Source organism: Vigna unguiculata, chromosome 8 (assembly GCF_004118075.2).
Source record: "Vigna unguiculata cultivar IT97K-499-35 chromosome 8, ASM411807v1, whole genome shotgun sequence".
NCBI lineage: Eukaryota > Viridiplantae > Streptophyta > Magnoliopsida > Fabales > Fabaceae > Vigna > Vigna unguiculata.
Window position 1 is genome coordinate 6065363 of NC_040286.1, and position 17880 is coordinate 6083242.

At 30.5% G+C, this 17880-nt stretch overlaps 1 protein-coding gene across 1 annotated transcript; it reads right to left on the reverse strand.

The window, feature by feature from the left end:
• Positions 1-4066: 4066 nt before the first annotated feature.
• On the reverse strand, positions 4067-16913 carry LOC114193566 (LEAF RUST 10 DISEASE-RESISTANCE LOCUS RECEPTOR-LIKE PROTEIN KINASE-like 2.2). The gene is made up of 4 exons (XM_028083418.1): positions 15976-16913; positions 14216-14269; positions 7813-7833; positions 4067-5293 (listed from the first exon to the last, which is right to left on the reverse strand). The coding sequence occupies exons 1-4, from the start codon at positions 16742-16744 to the stop codon at positions 4176-4178; spliced, it is 1962 nt and encodes a 653-aa protein (XP_027939219.1). The 5' UTR covers positions 16745-16913; the 3' UTR covers positions 4067-4175.
• Positions 16914-17880: the final 967 nt, after the last annotated feature.

Genomic DNA, 17880 nt, shown 5'->3' on the forward strand with positions numbered 1-17880 from the left:
TTTTTGCATGATTACATATGAGGATATGGTAACAGTTGTAAAGGCTACCGAGTGTTCTTTTTTATGGCTTCAAAGTTGCGAGTCTATTTTCCCAAAAAAGAAATATGATATGTTTTTGTTTTTGTTTTTAGGAAAGGAAAAACAGAGGTTAAAATTTAGACAAGTGCAATATTTAAAAGTCTAAAATCAAATAATGGTGGAGAGTATGACAATAGTGGATTTAAGAAATTTTGTTAAAATAAATAGGATAAGAATAATTAAGACAGTATTAGGAACACTTGAACAAAACAATGTGATAAAAGGAATGAAAAAAATCTCGAAAGAAAGAGTTAGGTTTTTGAAGATCTAATTAGGCCTACCTAAAGTGTTTTAGGCAATATATACTAAACACAATGATCTATCTCATGAGGACCATAAATTTCGTTAGGAAAAACTACTAGTTACTTGAAGAAGTATTTGATACTTTTTGTTTTGTATCTCATATATTTTGATAGAATTTAATAGCAAAGATAAATAGCCTAAGACAAAATAATGATATTTCAATAATGTAACCCCAAAAATGTATTCCTCTTCATTGCATTACTTGTTGTAATTGATTAACTAGTGAACTAGGATATTTTTTTGATATTATGCAAGGATATGACCCAACTAAGTGGGAACAAGTAATGTAGGATGATATGAAATCTCTCTAAAAGAATGAAAATTAGTCTTTGACCAAGCTACTAGAAGGAAAGAAGGCTTTACATAATAAATGGGTCTATGATAAAAAAAGAACTTTACTGTAAAATATACAAGACCATACTCGTAGTAAATGGATTTGAGCAGAAACATAGAATTAAATTTGGTGAGATTTTCTCTCATGTTGTTAAGATGATTATCATTGGGGTTATCTTGGGTATTATAACTCTAAACAATCTTCGTCTAGAGTAGTTAGAAGTTAAAAATGTATTCCTATGTGATGTCCTAGAGGAAGACATCTTTATGACACAACAAAAAGGTTTTGAAGTATAAGGCAAGGAGAATCTTATATGCAAGTTTTATAAAAGTTTGTATGACTTGAAATAAACATCGAGACGGTGTTATGATAAGTTTAACGAGTTTATGAGAAACTTAGGTTTTCATAGATTTGAAGAAGATCATTGTTCTTATGTTATGTTGACAAATATATTAACTTTACTTTGTATGTTAACATGTTAATTGTAAGCTCTTATATGACAAAACTTAACATGTTGAATAAACACATGGTAAAAAATATTGAGATGAAGGACCTTGGTCCAACCAACAATTTTTTTGGTATGAGAATCTCCAAAGATAGACCAAGAGGTAGTTTGAAGTTGTCCCAAGAAAAGTATGTAGAAAAACTACTTAATATATTTAATGTTAGAGATGTTAAAACTAGGGATGTCAAAATGGGCTAGGCCTATCGGGATGGCCCGCAAAGAAAAAGGTGGGCCGAGTTACATGTTTTGAACCCATCTCACGTAGCTTGCTAGCTCGATGGGTTATAAGGCGGGCCAACCCGCTATAACCCATCAGCATGTTTTCTTCTTGATTTTACAAATTCGGTCTCTTCCCTTCTTCCTCCATTTCAATTTCATGAAACTTTCATTCTTCTTCTTTTGCCAACACAAAACCCACCTTTTGCTCTATTCTTCTTCAACCATCTTCTTCTTCTTCAACGAGAAAAACCTAAAAGACCCATTTACAATTTTTTATGTTCTTCTTCATCCAGAACAACATATAACCCATACCCACACGTGACGCGAAAACGTAGGACAAATTTCAATACCTCATAAGCAACTCCAATATTGACACCCACAACGAGGACAACACACAAAGGTTCGCTTTGCTCATCGAAGACCACGGTCGACGACTCTATTGTAATTCTCTTTGTTCATTATGTTGTAATGTCTTCTTCCATTTCGTTTCTAATAGCAATTGGGAATTTTATGAATTAGGGATTAAGGATTTTCTGATTTGGGGATTTTGTGATTTGGGGATTTGATTTCATTGGAGATTTTGATTTCATTGTGATTTTTCAAATCAGGGATGTTGGTTTCATTATAGATCTGAAACCATTGTTATAAGTAAGATTTTTCTTCTTTCTTCTTCTCCTTCTACGTGGTTGTGTCAGTATGCCAAGAGGTGTGGTTCGCAATCAAGAACAACAACATGGTGTTGGAATTAGTGGATAGGCAGGCTAGCCTGCTAGCCCATCACCCCATCCATTGGCGGGACGAGTTGAAGCTCCTAACCCATTTTCAGATATTGGGCTGGCTCGACTTGACCCACTTTTGATAGGTTAGAAACTAGTCGAGCCTAAACAGACTAGGCTGACCCATTTTGACATCCCTAAAACTGAGAATACCCCATTGGGAACTCACATAATCTCTCAAAGAGAGAATCTTCTCAAACAAATGAAGAAAGACGTTACATGTTTAAAGTATTGTATGCATCTACAGTAGGTGAGATAAGAAGTTACAATCAAATCATGACATTTGGGCTGCTATGCTCTTAAGTAGAAAAACTTGTACTCTAACTATCAGAAATTTTTTTTGCTCTAATGATAAGCGTTTAATCCAACAATTGTATTGTGACATGCTAGTTTGACATCACAATTATATTTGATTTATCGTGAAGTAAAACAAATTTAAAGTTTAAACCAACAATGTTTCTTATAAATTACTTAATATATTCTTTTATCTTAACCTATTAAAGTCACATATGTGTAGATTATACTTAACTTAATTGCAATTAATTTTGATATATATCAAAATTTATTAGATATGTAACATATTTTCATTACGTAAGATAATTCAATGACATATCAATGCTCTTAAATTAAAAATCAATTTATATTTGATGAAGTTAGGTAGACTTTGATAATCTATAACAATATATTAAGAGGATTCCCTCTTTTGTATCCACATTTTATAATACTAGTTCTACCCTTAATTATTTTAAAAATTAATTATTTTATAAATAATTTACTTTTTAACTATTATTCTAGAAACCTCTTTTGTCTTAAATCATTATTTAAAAAAAATTGTACATATCTTTTTTTTTAATTTTACATTTAACAATTATTTTAAAAATTAATTATATATTTATTATTAATCTTAACTTAAATTTCTTGAAAATTAAAAAATGCACACATACACGATTACTAGTACTAGTTAAAGTTGATTTAGTTTATGTTGCATAGAGTCACTATTCAAAAATTGACACTAGTAAATTAACGTCTATGCTTTTAGAGTTCACTACACGTGTGACATTGATAAAATGTTAACATCAACTTGTGATCACCTTATTTAACAATATGGTAGAATTAAAGATAAAGAATTTTCCTTGATGAAAGAGTAAGTTCAAGCTTTGTAGGAGAGAGAGAGAAAACATATTATTTTGTAATGAGAAATGTAATGTTCAAATTACAATGTGACTCCATAAGAGAGAATCACAATCTTAAAAACCAAACAGTTGAAGATATGTAAATAAAACTTGGATGGTTATTATTATGGGTGAATGTCAAATCATTTAAACAAGAGTGAACAATTAATTACAAAAGTTAAATATAATATTAATATAATGAATTTACCATAAGTAGAATATTCACATACACAATACAACTACTGGAAAAAAATTATTGACCACAATGACTAAAACATAAAAATGATAATTTAAAATTTTCCCATAATAATAATATCGACGAAATGAAAAAAAAAATACCATTCACTGATTTAACATTATATCTTACTACAACAATGTTGTTTAAGTGGTTGATCACAAAATTTTAATAGTTACAAACTAAACATAAATAAAGACGACAAGTTATACCAATTCAATTAGTGTTTATTGTGCATTCTCAAATAATATATTTCATCAAAAGGTTTAGTTTCACTTTACAAGGATTTATAAGAACAACTTACACTATTAGAAAAAACATTATTTGACAAATGTTTACATCTATTATTCAAATAACATGTGCAATTAAAAATGCAATGGTATATATATTTGTAAATATCAAAAACATATTTTATATGAACAATAAATATAAATTTTCACTTTAAATCACCTTGTTTCTCTTTTTCTTTTTAATGTAATCTAGTGCACTCTCCATTTTTTTCATGGAATTCCATGACCATCACATATGGTAACCATCTTAATTTAAATAACGGTTAAATGAATTCACTTGAAATTGTTTGGATAGAGTTGACTGTGTGGTCCTCTACAATCATTTCATCTGGAAATAAAGCAGGCTTTGGAGGTATTTCCAAGTCTTTAATGTCTCCTTCAAGCATTTCCACTACTTTATTCATTGATGGACGATCCTTTGGTTTCAATTGTATACACCATAGAGCTACTATGATCATCTTCTTTGCTATTTTCTTTTCCTCTTCTGTCACATCTTCAATATCTATATCTTCCTCTTCCCTAATGTGATCATAGATCCAAAGGGGAAAGTAAAGTTGACTTGAGCGGTCTGCATGGGGATTTAGATTCTTCCTCTTACTAGTCATTTCCATCAAAAGCATTCCAAAGCTATAAACATCAGCCTTATGGGATATTCCTCCAATATTATTGTAAAACAATTCTGGAGCCATATATCCAATGGTTCCTCTTGCCACAGTCATTGTGACGATGCTATTATCTATTGGATATAACTTTGCCAATCCAAAGTCCGACACCTTTGGGATGAAGTTTTCATCTAGTAAGATGTTATGGGGTTTGATGTCAAAATGCAAAATTTGCATCTCACACCCATGGTGGAGATAAGCAATCCCACGAGCCACTCCAATTGATATATTATACATTTTTTCATAACTTAAAGGTGCACTTCCATCTTTTGAAAAAATAAGTTTATCAAGAGATCCATTGTGCATGAATTCATATACAAGAGCACGTTTTGAACCACGAACACAAAATCCAATTAATCGTACCACATTTTGATGACATATTCTTCCAATAGTTGCAACTTCACTAATAAAATCTTGCCCATTTCCTTTTGATTTGTCTAACATTTTGATTGCCACAAAAGGTCCACTACACAACTTTCCCTTAAAGACAGAGCCAAATCCTCCCTGACCTAACTTTTCTTTGAAACCACTTGCCATCTTCTTGATTTCCTTATATGAGTATCTAATAGGTGCCAAGTTATTTTGTTCAAGGTAATTTTCAATATTTCCATACGTTGATGCATGTCTTTTCTTCCATTTATATATCAAAATCCCAATTAAGAATGGCATTCCAAACAAAACTTTGCATGCCCATACCTGAGAAACAAGTAAGAGAATATCTGCAAAAAGAAAAATTGCTTATACTACACTACAATAAGATATTTGTTAATGTAAATTTTCATTCATAGAATTTACAATTTACATATCTATCTCCTTTCTAACATCACAAAAAAGAGTAAATTTAATGTTTAGCATAGACAAAAATCAAACAAATTTAGTTTTTTATGTTGCTATTAGTAAATAGATTTTTATGCAACAATAATATATACTAAAAGCTAATTCAATGGTTGCAAAAAGTAAACAACTTTTTCAGATAAACCTTTTAGTTTCTACAAACATTTTAAATTCAATTTTGTTTTCTCTAACTTTTTGAACCTATATTTAGATTTTTTTATCAAACAACAAGACTTATACATATTGAAACTCCCTGTGTTATGTCCAACAACCTACCATGGTTATTTTTTGCTCAGAGTTGCTAAATACTCTATTGAAACTTTCCTTTACAATGTGTTCACTTCTATTCTTTAACTGTTTGAGGAGATGAAAAGGCGATGATTTTATTTTTTCATTTTGCATCATTTGCGAATGAGTGAAGGCGCATATTTGCAAGATTGGTTTGAAGATGAATTTGTGCTCAAGTGTGAAGATATGAGAGTATTTGGATCAAACATTGTTGTTGCTTCATCAATCTGGATCAACTTTCCCATTGACACCACTATTTGCTTGAAACACTCCTCATTACACACAAATACAAGTATTCCTGGATACTTAATCCATGTGATTAGTTGACTAGGGATATCCATTGGATTCTATGGTTGTATTGAGCCGAGAAAGTAACTTGATCATTATTGTTCCTCCATGATAATGACATGTAGTCTATCTTCTTCCATTCATGTCATTAGTACAATACTACATCTCCCATATGCCTCAACCTTATGGTTTTGAAGTCTTTTAGTAAGATGACCACATGTGTGTTAGGTATTGAATGAATTAAACTATCTTCCCACCTAATTTTGATTTTTTTGGGATAAACCTAAATGGTAGCTTTAATGGGTATTTGTTTACTGTCTTAAAAGTTTATTATGTTGTTAATGGTTGTTAGTGTGTCATGATTTTCAATAATTAGCAAAGTTGAAGGCTCGAAGATGAAAAACTAAAATTAAGTTTGTAAAATTCAAGTTATAGTGTTCAATAAAAAATATCAGTATAACATTTATAGGGATAATAAATTTGATCTTGAATTGGAGAGAGACAATATTACTTTATTTTGAAAAAAATTGGGACTAAATTGAATGAAATAGACATATGTTCGGACTGAATTAAATCATAGAGACATATATAGGGACTAAATTGAAATCTAGACAATGATAGTTTAAATCATCCTTCCTTTTTCTTTGAGAGGCACCTTTTAAGGACAAAATCGTAACGGAGCTTCAAACAATAAAGCAAACAATATACCTCAAATGTGGTGATTGACCTAACGATGTCACTCAACGGACTTGGAATCAAAACATTGACATTGTCTGTGGGAACAAAAACTCCTTTAGTCCAGTTAAGGGGCTTGTTCCGGTATATCCAATAGTCCCACATCGCTTACGAGTTGAGGTCAATGACAATTTAAATACCCTTCCTCCTCCCACCCTCCAATGTGCCTTTTAACGATGGAGCTTCAAGCTCCAAATAGAATAATACTTCAAATGTTGTGATTGACCCAAGCAATGCTCTCATCGGACTTGAGTTTAGAATATTGGTGTCGTATATTAGAACAAAAACTCCCTTAACTCTCAACTAAAAGGTTTAATCTAGTACACTCAATAATTTCACCTTACTTAAGGTCAAAACTAAATTAAATTTTTTTATATTCTTATTAATTTAAGCATCAAAAAGCCACCTTGGATCTTCTTCCTATTTTATTCATCCGGTCTCTCCAAGTCACTCAAAGGCTTTTTTTTTCTGGAAAAAATAGTTTACACCAAAACTTAACATGGTATTAGAACTTATATAATTCAATTTCATAATTGTCTATTTTGGGATATATATATATATATATATATATATATATATATATATATATATATATATATATATAAAGTGTAGGAAATTCTTACATCAGATTTTCCTGAATGTTTGTTCTCGAAAAGATTTCTGAAAAGTTGAAGAAATATAATGACGTGATGTCCGCTACATATAGCTAATTGGAAAATCACAAATTTTAATATAGGTTATAAAACTCATTTATGTCATATTAAGGACTAACAATATTGATTTATTCTCTTTATATATTTTATTTTTTTATGGATGGATTTTAAAAAGTTTTCTATATTATATATTACGAAATCATTGGTTTAAACTGTTACATATAAACCAAACGGATCATCTATATTGAGTATATTTCTACTTGCATATGTGTAGCAGTGTTTTATTATATGGTTAATAATACTTATATTTATTGAGTTAATAAATCATCCTAAAAGGCATATAATTGTAAATATGATCTGGTAAAATATTCAATTAATTATTATTGTTGTTATGTACATAATTAAAGCACAGGTAAAAAATAAGATGATAAAGTTATTACCTCTTACAAACTCGTCCGGGTCTTCCGATATTCCAATAAGTCATCAAGAATGAAGGAAAATATCAATTTCAGAATCCTGTTGATCTCAATTACCAGACAAAAAAGAAATACTATTTGCATCTAAAGATTTCATAAAGGTTGTGTTGGACTAGTATAAATCACACTCTTCTATCCCTATATTCATGAGGAAATTATGATAATATCTAAAAGAAAATTTACTTGAGTGGATAAACATCAATGTAAAGAGTCATTTCATTGCACCGTCTATGTAAAATGTAATAAGCTATTACACGATTAAAGTAAAACATCCATTTACAATGCCAATTTGAACAAAACTTAATTTAATTTCTACACCTGTTACGAGATTATTTGTTAAAATTATACAACTAAAAAGTATTCATCTATATTAATTGAATACATTCATATAAGCATATTCTCATTAATAAATTAATATTAATAATCACACGTGTCGTAATGTTTTATTACATAGCTAATGAATTTAAAACTATATATATTTATAGAGATAATAAAAGATACAAACTGACAACATTATGTGATGAGAAACAAATTTTTGTATTGAAAAATAAATTTTGATAATGAAATTTTTGTAACTAATTCAAGTTGTTAGTTGGTTTCTCTAATTCTATTTGTACAGACTCTGTAAATAGAGTCTTCCTTTCTTTTGTATAATAAGCTTTTCAATACACATTCAATAATAGAAATACATTCTGCACAGATTGTTTTACCTTTCTGTTTTCCTCTAAACTGCCACAAGTTAATAGGTGGTATCTAGAGTTGTAAGGTTTTGGGAGCTGTGTTTTTGTATAATGGCTGTCGATGGAGGAGGAAGTTTCCTATCTAATATGCCAATTCTAGATGGGAAAAATTATGATCATTGGGTGATAAGAATAGAAGCTATTCTGGGTTTTTAAGAAGTTCTTGATGTTGTGCAAGAAGGTGTTGCAGAGAAGGTAGATGCAGCAGTGAAAAAGAAAGACTTCAATGCAAGTTGCATTCTGCATCAATGTGTGAATCTTGTTAACTTTAAGAAGATTGCCAAAGCCCAATCAGCAAAAGAGGTTTGGGATATTCTACAAAGGGCTTATGGAGGTGCTGAGAAGACAAAGAAAGTGAAGTTGCAGTCTCTCAGAAGACAGTGTGAGCTGTTATCCATGACTGAATAAGATTTTGTGGCAGAATACATCAATAAGGTATACATGCTGGTAAATCCCATGAAGGCATGTAGGGAAGAAGTGACAGAACAAAAGATGGTAGAAAAGATTCTACGAAAATTATCCCTAAAGTATGATTTTATTGTGGCAGTGATAGAGGAGTGCAAAGATATTGGAAAGGTGACGATAGAAGAGCTCTAAGGGTTGCTGGAGGCTCATGAGCTGAAGTTGATGACACGAAATGCTGGCAAGAGTGGTGAGGAGCAAGCTCTAAAAGCAACAATTTCAAGAAAGAATGTTCCATCACGTGGCAGATCGAAACAAGGAAAGTAGGGTGCAATATTTGGCAAAGAAAAGATTTCTTTTGACCAAGAACAGTCCAAGAATGATGAAAAACCAGAATTCTCTGGCAGGAACATAAGGGAGGTAGAAGTGGAGGCAGACAAACCCAATATATGAGGAAGATTCAATGCTATAATTGTGAAAAATGGGGGCATTATGCAGCTGATTGTTGACATGGAAAAGGGAAGAAAAAGAAAGAAACAGAAACTGATGCCTTTGTAGCTCAAGATGAGACTGATGATGAACCAATGGTGCTTATGGTCACTACACAGGAAAATTTCTTGTCTAAAATCTGATTTTTGGATACTGGTTGCTCAAACCATATGACTGGCCACAAGGACTGTCTAATCAATCTTGATACTAGTAAAAAGAGCAAAGTGAAGTTAGTTGATGATAACTCTATTTCAGCAGCAGGCATAGGAGATATTGTGATTAAAAGAAATGAAGGCAAGATTGTTGCTATTAAAAATGTTCTATACGTTCCTGGTATTAAATGCAACCTCTTGAGTGTAGGACAACTGGTTAAAAAGGGGTTTTCAGTCACTATGGAGAATGAAATGTTTATGATTGCAGAAAAAGATTGGTGTTAAAGTCTCCACTCTCCAAGAACAAAACCTTCCAAACTAGGTTGCAGCAGGTTGAAAACAGTGTTTATCAGCCACTGTTTCAGATAAACCAGATTGGGTTTGGCACATGAGATATGGTCACTTAAACTTCCAGATTTTGAAACAGTTAGCTGACAAAGAAATGGTGATTGGTCTACCTAAAATAACTCTACCAGATAAGATTTGTGAAGGGTGCTTATTTGGAAAACAATCCAAAAATGCATTCAAGTCTCATATGCACATGAGGGCTAAAAACGTGTTGCATGTAGTATATTCTGACACCGGTGGTCCTTTTGAATTATCCTCTCTTGGTAAAAACAAATATTTTGTGTCTTTAGTTGATGAATACATCAGAATGATGTGGGTGTACATGATCAAAGCAAAGTCTGATGTTTTTGAGGTTTTTAAGAAATTTAGAGCTGCTGTTGAAAGATATAGTGAGAAGGCCATCAAGAGTCTCAGGACAAGGACAGATGAGGTAGGAGAATATACCTCTCAGATATTCAAGTGTTTCTGTGCAGAAAATGGAATAGAACATGAGGTTGTAGCACCATACACGCCTCAACACAATGGCTTGGCAAAAAGAAGAAATAGAATTGTGCTTAATATGGCTCGAAGCATGCTGAAACAGAAACGTATGCCACATTCATTTTGGGGAGAAGCAATTTCTACTGCTATATATGTGTTAAACAAGTCCCCCACAAAGAAGCTGAAAGAAAAGGTACTAGAAGAAATCTGGTATGGCAGAAAACCTACAGTAAATCATCTAGGAACTTTTGGATCACTATGCTACAAGTGTGTGCCAAATGCAAAGAGGAGAAAGCTGCAAGATAAGAGTGAGTGTATGATTCTTGTGGGATATCACTCAACATGGGCATATAGGTTATATGATCCTATTAAAGCAAGGATATGTATCAGTAGGGATGTAATTGTGAATGAAGCTGAATCTTAGGACTGGACATCAAATTGCAGTAGTTTGACAAATTCAAAGATTCAAATGATACTAGAAGATGATAAAATTGATGAACAGAACAGTGATGGAGTGTGTCAGGAGGCATATGTTCAACCAACTCAGGAGGCATTAGTCCAGCAACAGAGAAGGTAGCCACGAAAAAGAAACTTGCCAGAGTCTTTGCTGAATTTTGAACTATTCCCAAACAGTGTTGTAACCTATGAAGGTGGTCTAGTTTATTTCACATTGCTAGTAGAGGCTGAGCCAATTGATTATGCAGAGGCATTAAATCAGGAGTTGTGGAGGGCAACAATGATAGAAGAGTTGGAGGTAATTGAAGGGAATAAGACTTGGGTCTTGACTGAATTACCACATGGCAAAAAGCCAATTGATGTCAAGTGGATCTTCAAGATCAGGCAGAATCTTGATGGATCTATCTCAAAAAGAAAAGCTAGATTGGTTGTAAGGGGTTTTCTGCAGAAACAAGGAGTGGATTATTCAAAGGTGTTTACTCTAGTGGCAAGAACTGAAACCATCAGATTGGTTGTGGCACTAGCTAATGGAAGAGGTTGACCCTTATTTCAGTTAGATGTGAAATTTGCCTTCTTAAATGGCCCTCTAGAAGAAGAGGTGTTTGTAACACAACCACCAGGATTTGAGTTGAAAGACAGTCCAGGCAATGTATATAAACTCAGAAAAGCCTTGTATGGCTTGAAGCAAGCTCCTAGAGCCTGGAAATAAGGTGATGGATTCATTCATGCATAAACAACAGTTCAACAAGTGCTCAGTGGAACATGGTGTGTATGTAAAACATACAAATGCTGAGAGCATGGTGATAATGTGCATATATGTAGATGACTTGTTGATCACCGGGAACAACAATGCTGAAATAGAAGGTTTCAAGCAAACTTTGATGGCAGAATTCAAGATGACAGATCTTGGAAGATTAAAATACTTTTTGGGAATGGAGTTTATTGAAGACAACAGAGGAATGATTTTGCACCAACACAAATATGCCACTGAAATATTGAAGAAATTTAATATGATAAACAGCAATCCTACAGCTACTCCAGCAGAAACGAGCGTCAGAAATGGTGAATGCAATGTTGAATCAAAAGAAATAGACAACACTTTATACAAACAGATGGTGGGCTCATTAAGACATCTCTGCAATAGCAAGCCTGATATCTCGTTTGTTATAGGATGGATCAGCAGGTTCATGAATCAACCAGGCAAGGTTCATTTACTAACTGTAAAAAGGGTGTTGAGATATATAAAAAGGACAGTTGGTCATGGCATTCTATTTTCCAAAGGGATTCAGAATCAGGAAGAATTGTGTGGCTGGACAGATTCAGACTGGTGTGGAGATAGTGAAGATAGGAAGTGCACCAGCGGGTATATTTTCAAATTTTTGGGAGCACCAATCTCTTGGTGTTCAAAGAAGCAACCTGTTGTGGCATTATCCAGCTGTGAGGCTGAATATATTGCTGGTGCATATGCAGCATGTCTGGCTGCATGGTTAAGTTCAATTTTTTTGCAGAATTAACAGTTGAAGTTGAATGACCTATCAAGTTGTTTATTGACAACAAATCAGCTACAAATCTATCAAATAATCATGTATCCCATGGCAGGAGCAAGCATATTGAAGCTAGATTCCATTTCTTACATGATCAAGTAAATCTTGGAAGGCTAAAATTGATGCATTGTCCTACAAATTTGCAAGTTGCAGACATTTTTACTAAAACTTTAAAGAGAGACAGGTTTAAGGATCTGAAGATCGAGACTGGTGTAGTTGAACAAAGATGTACTTGAATTAGAGGGGAGTGTTGTAACTAATTCAAGTTGTTAGTCTTAGTTAGTTTCCCTAATTCTGTTTGTACAAACTCTATAAATAGAGTCTTCATCTCTATCTTTTGTATAATAAACCTTTTCAATATATATTCAATAATAGAAATATATTCTCCACATATTGTTTTACCTTTTTATTTTCCTCTAAACTGCTACAGGCTAATAAAAACTTATTTTATAATATGTGTGATAAATTTTATGACAAAAACTAAAATACAAAAGTTGTCATAAAACTGCTTTAATGATGCAGATTCATGACTTCAAATGTGCGTAGCTAAATATATGAGCTACAAAGTCCTTGCAGAATGATTAATCAGGAAATTAAGATAATATATTCAAAATTTATTCAATTACTATTATTAATAAAATAAAAATAAATAAGTAAATCATATTAACATTACATTTCAGATTAAGGAAAAAAATTGAATTGTGCTGTTTTCAATTTTCATATGAAATTATACTTTCATCACTTTAAAAAATTATTATTTTATTATTTTATTCTTCATTATTTATAATAAAGAAAATATAATAAAGCTACAAATAAAATCAGATTAAGAAAATAGACATATTAATTAACTTTTTCTTTTATGTTCAACAAAAATTACTGTACAAAAACTAATAAGATAAATAAAATAGTTTTATTATCAAATAGTACCAGAAGAAATTACCTTTTTTTCTCTCGTAATTAAACAAAAATAATAAGTAAATCAAGAGATAAAAAATGAGAAAATATAAAAGAAATATGAAAATATGATTTTTACTTTTAATTATATTCAATTGCATATTTTTTCTAATTTCTCATTATGATTTTTTAAAATTTGAGGAAATATGCATTTCCTGCTTCCAACATATACCAAAATGATGTCAATTTCTTATTGATTTCATTATGTTGCATATACATTGAAAGTTGTTCCGATGAATGAATAAAAGAAATATAAAAGAAATGGTCACATGTAAAAAAAAAAAAAAAAACAACTTCTAATTAAAAAAGAAATACTCATACAAATTTATAAATTTGTTAAAAACAAAACTAAAAACTCAAAAAGTAAAAATATCTCGCTTAAAGTGACTTCATTCAAGGTGAAACATTTGATGCACTAAAATATGTTTAAATATGATAGCTTTTGCTTAAGCAAAGTAATTTTATGTTTTTTAATTTTCTATTTAAAAATTACTTTTTTTAATTGTGTTAAAATCGGTTTAACCTGCTTTATTAATATATAATATTAAGTAAATTCTATTAGTGTCCACTAAACTTACTCTACTAACATCTAGTAGATTCTATTAACGTTGATGATACTAGTATAAATATTTTTTTTTTAAGTTAACAATAATTTTATATTTTTTAAATTAAAAAAAAATAACTTTTTTAATCGTATCGATGTTGGCTTAACCTATTTTAATATTATGTTTTATAGTAGTGAATGATTTTGATGCATATATAATTAAAGAATAGAGGGAACTAAGATGGTATAAAATCTTACGAGATACATAGAATTTCAGCACCTCAAGTATGCTACCGTAAAGTGAATGTGGAACTGAAATGAAGGAAAATATATACCAATATCAGGATTCGGATAATCTCAACAGCTATAGAAAAAACTATCACATTTTCATAAATGTTATTGCTTTTTTCTTTATTTTAGAGGGAGCAAGTGTTTAATTTAATGCATAAATTCTCATAAATGCATGTAAAATATGAAATATAACAAGTTATTATTTTTCTTCTAAATGTTTTTTGAATTATTAGAATGATGTTTTGTGAATAATATTATATGTAAATTGAAACATACAATATAGATGCTTGAAACTGTTTTGAAAAAAATCTCAAAAATCGGTCAATAGATGAAATATGGATTTACTAACCATTTGAAATCTAATTATGAAAAAAATTCAATTGAAGAAATAATCAATTACAGAAATTAAAAAAAAAATTACGCTTTAACTAAATAAAAATAATTAATTTAACATGAAAACTATACAAAATTAGAACGATAGAACAAAGATTGTTATCACAAAGCGAAATGAATGGTTAAAGCTAGGAAATATAATAAAACTTTGAAGTTAAAGGGAACACACCATTTAGAATTTTTCAAGTTATGATCACAAGAACTTCATATCCTGCGGTAGAAGTTACTAGCTAATGTTTTACCATTTCTTCTCTCTAATCACACATACATTGATTGTACTTTAGAATTTTGTTCGTAAATATTTGAAATAATAAAAATAATAAAATTTTATTAAAATAATTTTAATGTTAATGCTTTATTTTAATTGAAATAAAAATAATAATTAAATAGTTGATAGATTAGAAAGAAATATGTAATTTATATTTCATTAGAAGATAAGAACTTCAGTTTAATTAAAATTGTTGCAGAAGATGTATATATGACTATGGAGTATAATAAGATACTTCCATCACTCATGGGAGAACGTATCGAAGGGTTTAATTTAAATAGAAGGTTATTAAACACAGTAATAAATATTTTTAATAATGACGGATCTTAATAATAAAATTTAAATTTTATTATAAAATTATTAATAACTAAAATAGTTTTTATTATAAATTAAAAATTATAATTAATTTTTATATCAGTAATTAAAATAATTTTTATGATGAATGATGTCTAAATCAATCACTAATATTAATAATCAAAGTTTTGATTATTAAATAAATTAATTTTGAATTAAAAATTTTGTCTTTAAATGTATTTTTAATTACTAAAATTAATAATATTTTTGTAGAGAAAGCTAAAATTTGAAGCTCATATATATTTTTTATTATCGATTTGTATAAATCAAAACTGGTAAGTGTATTGATAAAATTATTCAATGTATGACTTTCTCGTTTAAAATAAAAGGTTAAATATGTTTTCATCTTATTTAAAATTGGACTTAGTATTTTTTTTAATATTTTAAAATAATTTAGTTCTCATCTTTAAAAATTGGATAAATTTAGTTCTTTTAACAAAATTTGGTTAAATTTATTTAACGTTATAAACTTGTTTCTCAGTTAACATTGAAGTGAAAATGATTTAAACGATGTAAACAACTTAAATACTATCATGGAAAAGGTTTGAAACGTCAAATAAATTTAAAATAAAAAAATTTAAAAATTAAATACACCTATTTATAAAATTGAAAACTAAATTAGTTCAAAATTTCAAAAATAAACTATTTTAAAAAATTAAAAAACCAAAAATATATTTAACATTCACATAAATTAATTTGCGATCTAACTCACATGGTCCGCGTCGGCAGTCCAGTTTCTGGCTCGCAGAGTCGAAATAGCAGAATCCATCTGGACAAAAGTTATGTGTCTGGCAGGCGAGGTTTATCCAAGAAATCTCAAATCCATAGGCCAAGCTCCAGTGCATGGAAGTGTAGGAATGGTTATTCAAACTCCTCAGAGATGTTGGAACAACAAGCTTTATGTCACACCCAACTTCCAAGTCCTCTGCTTTTAGGTCACCAACAACAGCATATGCATAGCCCTTTGAGTCCCACTTCACGCACTCTTCTGTTTTCACATACTTCCCATTCTCTCTCACTGTATGCTTACAATTCACAAACACTATGTGCTCGAAAATCAGAGATTCCCAATTTCCATATGAACTTAGACCGGCTTGGTATGGATCCGAAGAGTAAGTGTAAGTGTAAGTGTAAGTGTAAGTATGAGAGAAATTGGAGCGAGAGAGGGAGCGGAGAGGAAGAGAGGAGCATTTATGGAGTTGAAGTGCAGGATCAACCACTCTCACTGTGTAGTTGTTGTAGTTGATTGCCTGAACATGGTATTTTGCAGAGTGCAGATACAACACCGTAACATTATTCTCACAACCAACCTCATACCTTTCGTCCCCACACTTCTCTGGGTCGCCTTTTAATCGAAATGGATAAGTGATGTTGCTGATTTTGCCACACGAAGAAGGAAGACAACCAGCGTGACTTGTCTGGACTAGAAGTAAGAGCAACACTGCTACCTCTGGCCACATCATGTCCAAACTCTTTCTCATTCAGTTTGAATCGGAACTGTAAAAGTTATATATTGATATTTAACAACACCGACTCAAAACATAAATAAGTACAGAAGGACCACATTTTTCCCTTTCAGAGAATGGCTTCAAGACTTTATCATACTTCGAAGGTAGACTTTGACTCAGAAACCGCGTTTCCATCTGCTTTCCGCAGATCATTTAATGAATACAAACTTTTTAAATACTCGTCAATTCAGTGAATTCTTAGATATTAAATCATGTAATTTTGTTCATCCACTTCTTCCAGTTTCTAAAGCCATCCTATATTCTTTGAATAAATAAAAAAGATTGTTTGATATCGATTGAAAACTATCTGACAAGTTATACAGGAGTAAAATAGTTATAAAAGAGTGAATTTTTGTATTTATATAAAATAAAAAAATAAAAAATAGTGAAGGATAATATTAAATGGGTATAAAAATATTTTGGATGACAAAAATATCATTCTTCTTAAACAAAAGCTCCCTTTCCATTTGCAATGAGGTTATCCAAAGTTAGGCTTTCAACTAAAAAATTAGTGATAAATGTTTATATTTTTTTTTTATATTCAAGCATATATTTCGTTCTTGTAAAACAACTATAAAAGTTTACAATAACACGATTAAAACTTGATTTTTTAGACGTATAAATTTATTGTTTTTAAGATTTTATCTAGTGTATTGCACAGCCTCAAACGATATATATAGAAATTTGTCAATTTTTTTTGAGAATTTTAGGACATTATAAAAGAAAGAAATGAGGAAAAAGGAGAATAAAAGAATAAAGAGAAATGAGAAGAATGAGAGTGAGAGGTGTCTTTTGGTGGAGCATATGACATTTATTAATAGGTGTAACTATAGCCCCCAAATTTTTTTATTTCTTTTGAATGAGAGTGAGAAGAATTAGTTTTGGACACATTAAACAAATAGTATCATGAATTATTTAAATAAGGACGTATACTTAAATATATTATAGTAAATAAAGGAATTGAAAAACAATGTTTATATAATGCACTTAATTTTTTTTGACTTTAAATTACAAATTAATTGTTCAAGGGCTAGTAATTTGACAATTGAGAAAAAAGCAAATTGATTAAGAATGAGAAGGATAATGGAGTTTATACAAAAGTTTGTTTT

What these genes read in the sequence shown, in the direction of transcription:
- LOC114193566 (XM_028083418.1), bottom strand. Translation starts at nt 16,744, where the DNA reads ATGAGAAAGAGTTTGGACATGATGTGGCCAGAGGTAGCAGTGTTGCTC. An exon ending in GGACTGCCGACGCGGACCAT is followed by an intron (nt 14,270 to 15,975) that starts GTGAGTTAGATC and finishes CCTTCATTTCAG; the next exon opens with TTCCACATTCACTTTACGGT. An exon ending in CCCGGACGAGTTTGTAAGAG is followed by an intron (nt 5,294 to 7,812) that starts GTAATAACTTTA and finishes TTCTTTTTGCAG; the next exon opens with ATATTCTCTTACTTGTTTCT.